At 45.1% G+C, this 15,051-nt stretch overlaps 1 protein-coding gene across 1 annotated transcript in view; it reads right to left on the bottom strand.

Annotated features, from left to right (window-relative positions):
* LOC137522071 (transmembrane channel-like protein 1) overlaps positions 1-13,893 on the bottom strand; it is an 87,664-nt gene extending 73,771 nt beyond the window's left edge. Inside the window, exon 1 of the mRNA XM_068242113.1 lies at positions 13,734-13,893. Coding sequence (XP_068098214.1) covers positions 13,734-13,893 — 160 coding nt within the window. The remainder of the gene's footprint in view (positions 1-13,733) is intronic.
* Between the last annotated feature and the right edge of the window lie 1,158 nt (positions 13,894-15,051).

Genomic DNA, 15,051 nt, shown 5'->3' with positions numbered 1-15,051 from the left:
ACTTGTATTACACAGGACGACACTTTCCCCAGTCTCAGCAGCTCCATTCAGCAGAAAAAGTCGGCCTGTGTAATACAATGTAACTATGGAAAGATGGATATCATTTTAAAGCTCTCTTTCTCCTCTTTCTGGCGACACCTAAATCGTTACCCTACGCCTTTTAGTTTTCTTTATTTTCGTGATTGAAATCGCGGCCGCGGCAATTTCCATTCGCGAAAATAGCGAAAAATAAAAGGCGTAGGGCGGCGGTTTATATATCATCGGAAAGAGGAGAAAGAGAGCTTTAAAATGATATGCATTTTTCCATAGTTTCTGCACTGCTCGGAGTCCCTTTAAATACATTTAACAATGGAGTTGTAATAACCACAGAACCACTTTCCATGATTACAACTCCAGATGGCGGTAGTATATGAGTACCAGGTCTTGCTATTTAATATGCCTGAGAAAAACAAATGTTAGAGTGTCCCTTTTATTGGATTCATTAACAACAGAAATGTTTGTGCTTTCTGTGATAAACTTTAGTTTCAAATGTTTTAATCAAAGAAACATAAAAAAATGGCATTCATCAAAACACATGGAAAAAAATCATCTACAGTCATGAAGTAGTTACAAGACATGAACAGCAGAATACAGCAAGTCGAAAATACTGGCTCGTTCCATAGTATCATTAACCACTTCACCACTGAGGGGTTTTACCCCTTGAACAGCAGAGCAATTTTAACCTTTCAGCGCTCCTTCCATTCATTCGTCTATAACTTTATTATTACTTATCGCAATGAAATGAACGATATCTTGTTTTTTTCACCACCAATTAGGCTTTCTTTAGGTGGGACATTATGCCAAGAATTATTTTATTCTAAATGTGTTTTAATGGGAAAATAGGAAAAAATGTGGGAAAAAATTATTATTTTTCAGTTTTCGGCCATTATAGTTTTTAAATAATGCATGCTTCTGTTATTAAAACCCATGAAATGTATTTGCCCATTTGTTCCAGTTATAAAACAGTTTAAATTATGTCCCTATCACAATGTTTGGCGCCGATATTTTATTTGGAAATAAAGGTGCATTTTTTTCAGTTTTGCATCCATCCCTAATTACAAGCCCGTAGTTTATAATGTAACAGTGTTATACCCTCTTGACATAAATAGTTAAAAAGTTCAGTCCCTAAGGTAACTATTTATGTTTTTTTTTTAATTGTATTTTTTTTTATTACAAAAAAAAAAAATGGGGGAGTGTGGGAGGTAATGAGTTAATTTATTGTGTAAAACTAATGTTTTGTATATGTAAAATGCTTTAGGGTGTAGTTTTACTATTTGGCCACAAGATGGCCACAGTGTGTTTGTTTACATGCGACCTGTAAGCGTCCGGAAGGACGCTTACAGGAAGCAGTACGAGGCTGGATAAATCACAATGATCGCGCTGTTTCTAATAGAAGCAGCGGATCATTGCGGGGGCTTAGATCAACGAAAGGGAATGGATTTTCCCGTTCATTGATCTCCGGGCGAGCGGGAGCGCGCGCACGAGCAGCGGGCGCGCGGACAGCGGCGGTAGCGCGGAAGGTACGGAGAAATTCGTACCGCGAGGGGTAAAGTGGTTAAATTCCAATGTAAACATAAAATAAACAGTACATTGCTGCCAAAAGGAAAGTATTAGTATACCAAGGTGTATTGTCACCTTAAAATAAACCTGAGATGAGGCAGGAGAGAAAATGTATACATACCTGGAGCTTCCTCCAACCCCCCCCCCCCCCCCCCCGGCCGCCTCTCCGTTAGTCCGCAATCAGCTCTGGTAAATCCGTTGCTCTGGGGCCAACTGTGCATGCATGGCCTTGCCACATGTGACCCCCATCGCGCTCCCGTGGCTGGGACCATTCTGTGACTGTGTAGTACTACTGCACAGGCACAGAACACTCCCAGCCACGGGAGAGCGTGGGGGAGCGAGGGTGCCTGGCCTGACTTGACAACTTACCGGGGCAGAATGCGGACGAACGGAGAGGCGGCAAAGGACGTTGAGGCAGCAATCAGACTGGAGGGGTTGGAGGAAGCTCCAGGTATGTATACATTTTATCTCCTGCCCCATCTCAGGTTTACTTTAAAGAGACTCTGTAACATTCAAAAGATCCCCTGGGGGGTACTCACCTCGGGTGGGGGAAGCCTCCGGATCCTAATGAGGCTTCCCACGCCGTCCTCTGTCCCACGGGGGTCTCTCCGCAGCCCTCCGAACAGCCGGCGACTGTGCCGACTGTCATTTCAATATTTACCTTTGCTGGCTCCAGCGGGGGCGCTGTGGCGGCTTTCCATTCCGAACTACACGGAAATACCCGATCTCATTCGGGTCCGCTCTACTGCGCAGGCGCAGGAAACTTGCGCCTGCGCAGTAGAGCGGACCCGACGGCGATCGGGTATTTCCGTGTAGTTCAAGGCCGACAGCCGTCAGAGCGCCTGCGCAGGAGCCAGGAAGGTAAATATTGACGTCACCGCTGCCCGGACTCCACGGAGGGCTGCAGCGAGACCCCTGACGGATGGAGGACGGCGTGGGAAGCCTCATTAGGATCCGGAGGCTTCCCCCACCCGAGGTGAGTACCCCCCAGGGGATCTTTTTATGTTACAGTTCCTCTTTAAGGTGGCATTACACCTTGGTATACTATACTTCACATTATCCTATTAAAGGATCACTTAAGCCAAATTGAAAAAATGAGTTTTACTCACCTGGGGCTTCTACCAGCCCCCTGAAGCTGTCCAGTGTCCACGTAGACTCGCTCCGATGCTCCTGGCCCTGCTGGCAGCCACTTCCGGTTTCGGCGACAGGAGCAGACAGGCCGGGAACGCGAGTGATTCTTCGCGTTCCTGGCCATAATAATGCCCTCTATGCTGTTATATTATATATGCTATATGCTATAACAGCATAGAGGGCGCTATTATGGCCAGGATCGCAAAGAATCACTCGCGTTCCCGGCCTGTCGGCTCCTGTTGCCGAAACCGGAAGTGGCTTCCGGCGGGGCCAGGAGCATTGGAGCGAGTATACGTGGGCACCAGACAGCTTCATGGGGCTGGTAGAAGCCCCAGGTGAGTAAAACTCATTTTTTTTTATTTGGCTTAAGTGTCCCTTTAAAGAGGAACTAAGCACACATAAGACGTGACACCATGTCTCATCTTCTATCTATTCTAGTCAGCATAGGAGGAATGTGCAGAGTGGGCGTGTACCATTAGGAAGCTAGATATACTTTAGCTGAAATGAGAACATGTTAACTTAGTCTGTGTTTGGGATGTTTAGTCTTGTCAGCTTCCAAAACAAAGCAAGAAGATTTTTGAATCTTTAGGCTACTTACACACTAAGACGTTGCGTTAGGTGCTACTTTAAGGTTGCATAACGTGCACCTAACGCAACGTATGGTGGTGCGGGAGAGGACGGTAGAGTGAGCCGCGTTAGGCAGCTCTATCCGCATAAGGTCTCCCAGAGTGGCGCTGATTGGCCGGCGGGACCACGTGATGCGGAGCGAGACACTCCGCATCACGTGGTCCCGCCGGCCAATCAGCGGCCGCCAGTGCAGTGCATATTAAGTAGCCATGTGCTCGGCTACTGTAGCGGCATCTCCCCGCCTCCTCTCCGCCCCTCACTGAGCATGTGCAAACAGTCAAACGCGGCTAAAGCCACTAGAACGCACAGCATGCTGCACTTTCACTACAACGTGCAGCGTTACATGTAACGCAACGTGGGCAGTGTGAACAGCCCACTTGTGTTACATTGCTGTGCGTTGGGGGAGCATTACAGGCTGCACTAACGTGCACCACTAATGTCCCTGTGTGGAAGCAGCCTTACTGAAGTGGGCTTCAAAGGTATGAAAGATCAGTCTAGCTATTTGCGACCAAACTGTAGAGGCTACCAGGCAGGACCATCAAGTATGCTCCAATTGCCTAAGACATGACAGCCTCTAAAGGACAGGGGGGCCTTCCCAGGCAACATTTTGCTAACCCTGAGAGCAGGGGCAGTTGGCTCATAATGCCAAGTGACGCATTTGCGTCAGGCGGCATGGGCCCTAGAGCAGCATTTCGGCCTGCCCCCTCCCCCGCGACGCTGCTCGCCCCCTCCCCCTTCCCCTGCGGCCACTGCTCGTGCTACCTTGTTATGAGCTGGCGGCCGCTTCCTGTTTCATAGTCAGCGCTGGCCGCCCTCCTCCTTGCGTGACTCATCATAATGCTCTCTCACAGCAGCGCGTCCTGCGGCTGCTGTGAAGATGCAGAAGCAGGAGAGCGGCTACCTGTAGCGGTGATGTATATCGGCCGTTACCATTTTAATTCCCCTCCCCCCTCAGAGGGGAGGGTAATTAAAAAGGGCATATATGAGTAATAACACGTCCTTTCTAGTGGGGTCATGGGTGCAGATCGACTCCAGCAGAGTAGTTTTATGATCCTCAGAAGGTCGAGGCAGGGATGTTAAGTAATCATTTATTTGCCAGAACCAAAAATTTCTCATTCGGAGAACTTTACCAGATGGTGCTATTTGACCAAAGGTATCACGTTTAGAGAGTTTCCACCAAAAGTAGTTAAGGGAGTCTAGGCCAGCAGGGAATTTGGAGTTTTAAAATATTTCAATATTGCTGGAAGGACTTGACTGAACGTTATAAGTAGCGTTTGCATAACATTGTGAGCTGTTAGGGGTGACACTGATTTATAGGCAGCTGGGTGCAGGATAGTGGACCAAAGGAGTTCTTTCCATGAGAGGCATTGGAGCCTCTCATTCTCTAGCAAGAGAGGTGTTTTGGCCAGTGTAACTCATGGGGAGGGCTATGTTTTGACACATCGGGTGGCAGGGCCATCCGCCACTGGCCCCCCCATGCCAAAACAATCAGCAGAAAAAATGGTTTGAGGGCCACAACACAGCTGCTGTGAGTGAGCACATAATGCTCAGGATGCTGCAGGGAGCGCAGCCACAGCGTTCTGTATAAACTGCTCATGTGCATTATGCAAAGGACCTGAACTACGCATGTGTGGCAAACTCTCTTTGGAAATAATTCCACACGTGACAGACATAATTCCGTTCTTCATGGTAGGACTCCCCTGTCAGGGCCCCAGAATCCCCTGGGCCCCATACTCCAGTCCTCCCATTCATGGTCTATCTGCGGCCCTGTCAGATGGCAGTCTAAATGTGTATGGCCACCTTAATACCATCATTCTATTGCAGAGTCTTTTTTAATTCAAATCTTGCTGTACTTTTGAAATCTATTATTTTAAATTGCCATGTTCATGTTCCTCATAAAAATTAATAAGCTGCATACATTGAAGTGAACTATTGGTCAAAATTAGGTTCCATTCAATAAACAATTGATCAGAGGTAACACTTTTTTGATTCTCAATCCTCTACATATTGTAGGGTCGACCTCATACTGTTATAAACTGGTGATACCCCACCAGAGAGGGACCTCCTTGTGCTACAATTTTTACTGCTTGACAAAAGCAGATCTAATGACTAAATTGGGGCTCAAAGTACATAACCCAGCAGTCCCTTGAAAAGACTAAAATGTGTTCAATTTATCAGAATCAGCAAGTAGATCTTCTAATAATTGCAAATGTAAATTGTCCATTATGAACTTGTCACTCAGTAACTATTTTCTCGATTTTTCTCGCTATTTTCGCGATTGAAATTGCCGCGGCCGCGATTTCCATCGCGAAAATAGAGAAAACTAAAAGGCGTAGGGCGCCGATTTAGGTGTCGCCAGAAAGAGGAGAAAGAGAGCTTTAAAATGATATCCATCTTTCCATAGTTACATTGTATTACACAGGACGACACTTTCCCCAGTATCAGCAGCTCCATTCAGCAGAAAAAGGGTGGCGGTTTATATATCATTGGAAAGAGGAGAAAGAGAGCTTTAAAATGATATGCATCTTTCCATAGTTTCTGCACTGCTGGGAGTCCCTTTAAGGCCCATACACAAGTTGGATTTTTTTAAACGACCCGTCGTTTGAACGTCCCGTCACTCAGTCGTCCGGACGTCAAATCGGGCATGTGTACAGTCCGTCGTTCAGCTGATAAGACTGGTCTTGAGCGTTTAAAAAAATCCGACGTGTGCATGGACCTTTAGGCTATTATTTGTATGGCTCCTCTGAGTGTTCTTATCTGATGAATAAACCCATTGTGTTTTTGATATGGGCTAGATGGGACATAAATACCTTCTGCAGCGATTTTCTTTGCACATTTTTTCAGTGGAGGACACTTTGATCCTTTTAGGCCACAACAAAATGTAGTTTCCAGCTAGGTGCTCTATCTCAGTACTTATTGGTAGAATAAACATTGTACTGTTTTGCTTAATAAAGACTGCATGAGAAGGCTTTCATTCAGAAAAAAGTTACCCTTTTGAGTAAGACAATGCTTTTGTCATGCAAAATCTAATTTAAAACATGCCATGGAACCTTAAGCTGCAGAGCTGAATGAGTTAACAGCTTGCCTTTGGGTTAAGCTACTGTTGCTGTTGTTCAGCATTGCTTTATCATGCTGCCGTAACTGCAAGATGGCAGGGCACTGACTGAACTCGGTGTGAAGAAAATTGAAGCTTACAGCTCTGAAAGTCTGTGTTGAAGGAAGTGACTGTCAAAGGGCCTCCAGACACTTTAAAAGTGACCTGGGTTCAACTAATCATTGAAATTACAAACAGATAAAAATAAACTCTTCCACTAAGTTCCTACTCAGAAGTAAAGGCCAATTCATACCTTAGGGTTTCGTCATCCAACATACTGAAAAACAATGTGTAACCGCTACTGTTATTTTTCAATATAGCTTGCATCTGCATGTCCTGCCCTCTCTCTCTCACTAGAACAAAGCAAGCTCCTTGGAAGAAAGCTCAGCATTGTGCTTGTATAGGGATCAGTCACCCAAAATGATCATGAATGATAGTTCCTGGGCCAAAACTCTAAGTTGTCTACCAGGCTTACGAATACAGTTGAGCTTAGAGTTGGGCTTTAAGCATCCTAGTTTCTTTCTCATTCACTTTCTCGGTATACTATGCATAGGGGTGCATGAAAAAAGGCCCTGGCCGGATAACGAATTGGTGCCGCTGGATATTGAAGTATCTAGAACGATAAACATCGTCAATGAAATTGGTTAATGATAAATACCATTTTAAAACAGACGGGAGTTGATGACGAAAATGTATTAACTTTATCTTTATGTAATTCAACAATACAGCTTAACCCAACCCTACTCTCACACAGAACCCTCCCCTGGTGGTGCCTAAGACTAACCACTCCACTGGTGGCGCCTAACACTAACTAGCACCCCTGGTGGTGCCTAACCCTAACCACTCCCCCTGCAGAAACACCCTTTTACACATAGAAATGATGATATCTTTGATAATGTAAATTCTGTACATACAAACAATAATATGACAAAAACTATAACGTTGCAAGCTTCTAAAACGATAACATTCTTCAAAAACGGTGATGTTCTAATGTTGTTAACGGTATTTATCGGGCACCCTTTTTTCTGATTTTTTCCCCCGTATTAACGATAAACACACTAGAGTCTACGGTGGCACCCTTTTCGTCCACTAGCCACCGGCGCCCTTTTTTCCTGCTACCATGCATAGCTTTAAATAAAATACTATTCCTCCTCGAGTTATTGCAACTCGAAGGGAGATATAATTCAGGGTCCGGCAACCCCTGGAGCCTGAATTACCCTTACTTGGCCCGTGCAGTATTTTATTACCGTTGAGTACAGTGCGCCGGAACAACCTGCTTCGCTATTTTTAACATTGAGTCTTTGAATGCACATTAACCTATCCCCGCCGGGGCTGGATAACTGAGACTCTGCTGTATTATACTCCACTTCACCGATTTCCCAGTAAAGTCACTCTTGTGTACTAAATATATTCCATATTTATATGACTATTGCTATTCATTGCTATATTTACCATGTTATAATGAAAACACCCACCAGGGGGAGAAAAGTGATTGTCTACATGGCCCTTTAGAGCAGCAATCCATCAGCAAAGGTTTTTTTTACTTTGAATACAATTTGTAGAACACTCTTTCTAAATGAAATATTTTATTTTTATATCAAAGCATCAATAAAACTCTATATTTATTATTTCACCTAACAAACTGTTTCTCATCCCCTTCTTGCACCTCAGACACCATTGCCATTGGCAGGTTTTGGTGCGCAGTAGCAATTGTTATGTATAGAGTACTTGGGGGGCCCCATTGTAAAACTTGCATCGGGCCCATAGCTCCTTAGCTATGCCACTGCTGTCAGGATTCCACCACTGATAGGTTAGTAAGAAAACAATGTCTACAGCTAAAGCTTTAAATATGTTTTAAATAAATCAACAGATTATGATTAAATTGAGTGAAAGTATCATGTCTGTACAGGCGCCTACATTTCTGACCTTGCACTAACGTTTGTTTGTTTTAATCTGACTGCTGTTGTGTTTCTACAGTTTTGTTCCTTTTCCCTTCAACCCTCCATAGGACAGTACATACCTTTCCTCTGAGCTGAGTGTACAAGCCAGCACAGGAATACTGAAGACAACAGCTGGATTGTGTTTTGCAATTGCCAAAATGAATGTTTGTAAAGCTTTAACGCAAACCTGTATCAAAAGGATAAAGTTTAGAGAAACCAAGAGCCCAATATAGTGTAGTATGTTAAGTATAAATAAAGTAAAGATAATCAGTGAGAAGAGTATACTCACAAATGTGGGTTACCACACAGGCAACCACTGTATAGGCAGGTGAGGAGATTAGACATGTCCTCAATCAGGATTAAGAAGTCACTTTCGGTAGATCAGAAAAAGGGGTAGGTCACCCCTCCACCAGGGGTGGACACGGTATAGCAGTAGGAGAACAGAGGCGCCAGCAGGATAAAAATGGATAAAACCTTTAAAACTTGCTTGGAGGAAGCAGTGGACTTACCTCCATAAAGCAGACATGAAAGACTGTCTGAATAGTAGCAATCGCATTTATTATATAGGGCGCTACACCTGCTATTGCCGAAATTCTGTTTGTCCCCACGTTTATTGCCTGATGAAGCAGGCTTAGCCTGCGAAACGCATTACACTTTTGGGGTACTATATAATAAATGCGATTGCTGATATTCAGACAGTCTTTCGTGTCTGCTTTATGGAGGTAAGTCCACCGCTTCCTCCAAGCAAATTTTAAAGGTTTTATCCATTTTTATCCTGCTGATGCCTCTGTTCTCCTACTACTGTATCAAAAGGACTTCAAACTTGTGTTTTTGTTCTCTCTTTTGTGGTTTGTAGGTTTTCTAATGTATGTTTTGAATTCCTGGTTGGAGTACATGTGGACAGAAATCACCTGCATTTGTCTTGTGAGAATGACTATTTTGTTCTCTTAAAATGTTTGTCCAGGTTCAAACTGCAATTATTTTAATGCTGATTTGCAAATGAATACAAAGTATGATTGGTTGTTATGGGTAACAAGCACAAATACCTCCCACAGATGTGACAATGAGTTAAGCCTTATTTTCTAGTTTGAGGCATGTTGCCCAGCGGGTATAGGCACCTGATCCCTCTGCCAACATTGCAGGGCCAAAGCTGTACAGACATATGTAGCTAGCCTCCAGGCTAGAGTCGTGTTCTGTTCCTAAATTCCAATGTGGGGAAGGGGGCAAAGTGGCGTGGGAGTGTATTCACATGGCGGGTGAGGTAAGTGGGGAGATCAATGCTCTTGGCAGTCGTTCGGCCAAAGCAATCTACCAGACAACCTGGTCGAGTGGAACAGGGGGGTGAGAATTCCTGGCAGAGGAGATAGTTATATAGACTACCTCAGGTGAGTTTTATCTAGCTTGTTGTGTACGTAGCTGTACAGTGTTATCTCTCTCTGGGCCTTGTTCAGTTCACTTCTCCTAAATAACTTTTCAGCACTCTGCAATTAAACAAGTAACAAAAAGTAGGTAAAAGTATACTGTCACAATTCTTCTGAGTATTTTCTTGCTTGCTGGTGGCTTAAAAGGTATTTTATTGATAAGGTGTGAAAATATCAGCTAGGAGAAAAAGTTAATTGTATATTGGCCCCTGCCTCTCAAGAGGAACGTTACTAGGTAAAGACAGGTCACCTGACAAAGGAGAAGACCTCTGAAACGCGTTGTGGAATCACCATAGCATTGACTGGAAGGCAGAACCCGTAGGAAGCCTGCGGGCAATGTTGTTGCGACTAGAGTCAAAAAGCCTTCAGCAATACTGTAGACCACGGTCTCCACTCTACTACTACTGTTATCCAATCAACCATCCTTGGATATCTTTTCTTCTGAATGGTATTCCGTTTTTTTCCCATTTTGTGTCTTGATTCATTTTGGCTCTTTGTGTTTGCACAATTGATCCAAAATATTTTAGACATAGAAAGAGTTAGAAAACTGAGACAAAAGCTCTATTCTTTGACAAGAAGAGGAAACTACAGTAAACAAGAAATGGGTGTATTTCCTGATGAACTAGTTACCTCTGCATTCACTTTAACATCTTACAAAATGTTTTGTTCTAAAGAAAGATACATTTTAAAAACACATGTTTCTTACTGAAGTATGACTGGATTAGCTGCATGCTTGTTTCAGGTGTGTGATCCAGATACTACTGCAGCCAAAGAGATCAGCAGGGCAGTCAGGTAGCTGGTATTGCTTAATAGGTAATAACTATGGCAGCATCCATATCCCTCCCACTTCAGGTGACCTTAAATTAAGGACCGGGCTGTGTTTTAGAGATCTGTGCTGCGTGGGCTCTGCAGCCCGCAGCACAGATCGTGAATACAGCAGGGCGATCAGACTTTCTCCCTTTTTTCCCCACTAGGGGGATGACCTGCTGGGGGGGTCTGATCGCCGGCGCCCTGTGTGGCTGAGCAGGGGGGGGGGGGGCTCCTCAAAGCCCCCCTCCGCAGCGTTTTCCGCCCTCCCTACCTCTTCCGCCCTCTCCATCTGGCTGTGAAGTAGTAGGATAGGCTTCAGCCTATCAAATTACGGCGATCCCCGGGCAATCAGAGGCCGGGGATGATCGCCGATCTGCCCTATGGCGCTGCTGCGCAGCAGCGCCGTATGATGTAAACAGCGGGGAGTTCTTCTCCGCGTGTTTACATTTTCCCGGCGAGCCGCGATCGGCGGCTCTCCGGCTGTTCACGGAGACACCCTTCGTGAACTGACATGGAAAGGCCACTCGATCGAGTGGCCGTTTCCATGGTAACCCACTTAAGACCTGCTGACGCCTATGGGCGTTAGCTGGTCCTTAAGTGGTTAAAGGACTACTGTAGGGAGGGTAGGAGGAAAAAGAGTTGAACTTACTTGAGTTGGCTTCTAATGGTCCTCCGCAGACGTCTTGTGCCCACGCAGCCACTCACCGATGCTCTGGTCCCCGATGCTGGTTCACTTCTGAAATTTCCGACTTTAAAGTCAGAAAACGACTGCGCCTGCACAGCCGTGCCCTTGCTCCCGCTGACATCACCAGGAGCGTACTGCACAGGCGCAGACCGTACTGGGCCTGTGCAATACACTCCTGGTGACAACAGCAGGAGCAAGGACACGGCAATGCAGGAGCAGTGGTTTTCAGACTTTAAAGTCTGAGATTCCAGAAGTGAACCGGCGGCGGGGACCGGAGCATTGGTGACTGGCTAGGGGGGCAGAGGATGTCTGCGGGGGACCATTAGAATCCCCAGGTAAGTTCAACTCTTTTTCCCCCTACCCTCCTACAGTACTCTTTTAACAATGCCAGTTGCCTGGCTGTCCTTGTAATCTTCTGCCTCTGCCATTTCTCGGGGAGCTCAGCCTCTCGGCTGCTGACCACAAGGACTTTAGGTTCCCTTTAAAGCAAACCTGTGGTCCTGGGAAGGAAGGGGGGAGTAGATCCTTATCTCATTAAAGAGAGGCCTCTAGATGATCCAGAGGCTCCTCCGATCCTCATCTACCCCACTGATTCCCTCTGGGGCCCTCTTCTTAGCGGCTGCACTCCCAGTTGTGTACAAGCGCAGCCGCACTACACAGCCACAAGTACAGTCCCTCTTTGGGAACTAAATCCCTCTGTTCCTCTTTCTTCTTCATTTGTCCCTCTTTCAGGACTTATATACAGATCTACGTAATTATATGTATTTTCTACTGATAAAATGTGTTTAACCACTTGATGACTGCGGTGTTGACTCCCCCTAGTGACCAGGCCATTTTTACTTAATTGGACCACCGCAGCTTTAAGGCAATGCTGCAGGGCCATACAACTCAGCTCACAAGTGATTCCCCCCTCCTTTTCTCCGCACCAACAGAGCTCTCTGTTGGTAGGGTCTGATCGCCCCCACATTGTTTTTTATTTTTTTTAAATAAATATTTATGTCTTATTTTTAAATACATTTTACTATTTTTTTTTTTTACTTTATCCTCCCTCCCTCTCCCCTGCCGGCCAATCACACAATCGGCTGTCATAGGCTTCTGCCTATGAGAGCCGATCGCTCTTTTGTCCCCCAGGGGGACAGCCGTGTCACACGGCTGTCCCCAGTACAGCGCTGTTGCAAATCGCAGCGCTGTACAAAGTAGTTAGACGGCGAAACCGCCGTCTAATACTCTCCCGAGCGGCGATCGCCGCACGGAGACTGAAGGCGGGGCAAAGCTCTGCCCCCCAAACAGGAGATGCGTGCGCAGCGTGCGCGCGATCTCCTGCTAGTCCCATAGAAGACCATTCACGCCAATGGGCGTGGAGCGGTCCTGGGGCTGCCGCACTGCTCACGCCAATTGGCGTGGAGCAGTCGGCAAGAGGTTAATATACTCTAAATGTTATTTCTGTCATTTAAATTTATATATTTGGTATTTGTAAATGTTAAAATGAAGGAGAACTAATGATGATGGAGAGGACCAGTGTGGTCTAAATTATAAAACTGCATCTTTTGCTTCTGAATTGTTTCTGGTATCAGTGACTGTGCCTGCGCAATAGCACAAAGCCATTTGTGGATTGAGTAAGAAGCCGTGCACAAGCAGCTCCGTGCTACTGTGCAGGCATAGCCTGTAGATGCGCCTGCACAGTGCAGCCGTGCTCGTACACAGACAGGAGTGCAACCAGGAAAACATATTTAAATATGTTCTGAGGATCCTAGAGCAGGATCGGTGCAATCGAGGAGGATGTGGGAAGCCTCTGGATTATACCCAGGATTCCCTCTATAGTATCTAACTTTAATCTTTTTTTTCCCTCGGAAGTATGTTTTAAAGAAACCTTATAACCAAAAAAAACCCCAAAAAACCTTCTGGGGCATACTTACCTCGGGAAGAGGAAGCCACTGGATCCTAACAAGGCTCCTCCCATCGTCCTCCGTCCCGGAAATCCAGCGCTGCGACCCCCCAAACAGTGGAGATGTAAATATTTACCTATCGCGATCCAGCACAGGAGCAGTAGCGGCTCCTCATTCGGGCTAAGGCGGAAATAGCCGAGCCTGATCGTATCTACTCTACTGTGCAGGCGCGAGTCCTTTGCACCTGTGCAGTAGAGTAGATTGATCAGGCTCAGCTATTTCCGCCTTAGCCTGAATGCACCTGCGCAGGATCTGGTAGGTAAATATTGCCGTTCCTGTGCAGTATTTGTCAGGCATTGTCTAGGAAGTTTTGGGGAAGCCAGTGCTGCATTCCCCCAGGCTACAGAGGATGGGGAAGCTTTATTGGGACCCTGAGGCTTCCCCCTTCCGAGGTAAGTATCTCACAGAGAGAATTTTTTGTTACAGAGTCTCTTTAAAGGAATCATCAGCCAAAATGAAAACAAAATCCGCTTTACTTACCTGGGGCTTTCTCCAGCCCCTTGCAGCCAACTGTCTCACGCTGATTGCTCCACTCTCCGCCGCCATCCCAGGCTCCTCGCACAGTGCAGAGGCCGACCTCGAGGTCGCCCTTACTGCGCCTGCGTGAAGCGCCGCTGTCAATCAAGCCCACGTTGTCCATGGCTTACTGCGCAAGTGCAGAACTACTGCAGATTTTTTTCATTTTGGCTGATGATTCCTTTAAGATAAAAAAAGTATGACCAATACATACAAAACAGTTTGAAGGGGAAGAGAAATAAGATAATTTTAGTGTACAATGCTGATGCTTCAGAATAAACCACAACATTTCTAAATATTTGTAAAATGGTTTCACTTCACTAAAAGAAAAATTATGACATCTTAGAGTGACTCTGTGCATTTATAACTTGTGCTCAGTGCATTGCTGAAGACAGCAGACACAGAAGTTCCGGCAAACTACCATGACATGCTTGACATAACTGCTTTAATGGGAATGTCCAGCTGTTTGAGCACATAGAAAGGAGAAGTTGTTTCCCAGTAAGAACATAACAAAGGCAAGAGCATTTAACTGAGAAGTGTAAGCTGGGGGTGGGGTATTATAAAGCTTAAATCAGTCCAATTCCTCCACAGTACTTTGCATATTATGTCTAATGCTTCTTCCACACTGCATGTGCTGCATTCCGTTGCAATGAACACTATAATACACAGGTCCTTCTCAAAAAATTAGCATATGGTGATAAAGTTCATTATTTTCTGTAATGTACTGATAAACATTAGACTTTCATATATTTTAGATTCATTACACACAACTGAAGTAGTTCAAGCCTTTTATTGTTTTAATATTGATGATTTTGGCATACAGCTCATGAAAACCCAAAATTCCTATCTCAAAAAATTAGCATATCATGAAAAGGTTCTCTAAACGAGCCATTAGCCTAATCATCTGAATCAACTAATTAAAGGAATACTATCGATTCACATATTTTTTTCAACTGACACAGGAATTGTTTGGGAAGTGCTGCTAAGTACTGGTGTATACATTGTAGTAGCAACCTCTTTGTTTACTGTTATCAAAATACATTCAATCTTTACTGACGCCAAAACTGACGGCTGACTGAGCCATGAGGAGAGGGGAAATTCCCCTCACACTTGATCAGTTAACTCTATGTAAGCTCCCAATAGCTGCAGCTTCTGTGTCCTGTGTTTCTGACGGAAGTGTCTGAAGAGAGCAGAGGAAATGTAACTAATTGTCAAACCTTTTATACTGTTTTTGCTTTCAGAGTTTGATATTTGCTTTCGGTAGTCTGCTATGCAACTCTGG

The sequence above is a fragment of the Hyperolius riggenbachi genome, chromosome 1, assembly GCF_040937935.1.
Source record: "Hyperolius riggenbachi isolate aHypRig1 chromosome 1, aHypRig1.pri, whole genome shotgun sequence".
Classification (NCBI taxonomy): domain Eukaryota; kingdom Metazoa; phylum Chordata; class Amphibia; order Anura; family Hyperoliidae; genus Hyperolius; species Hyperolius riggenbachi.
The sequence above is the reverse complement of the archived record's forward strand: the minus strand, read 5'-3'. Positions and strand labels throughout refer to the sequence as shown.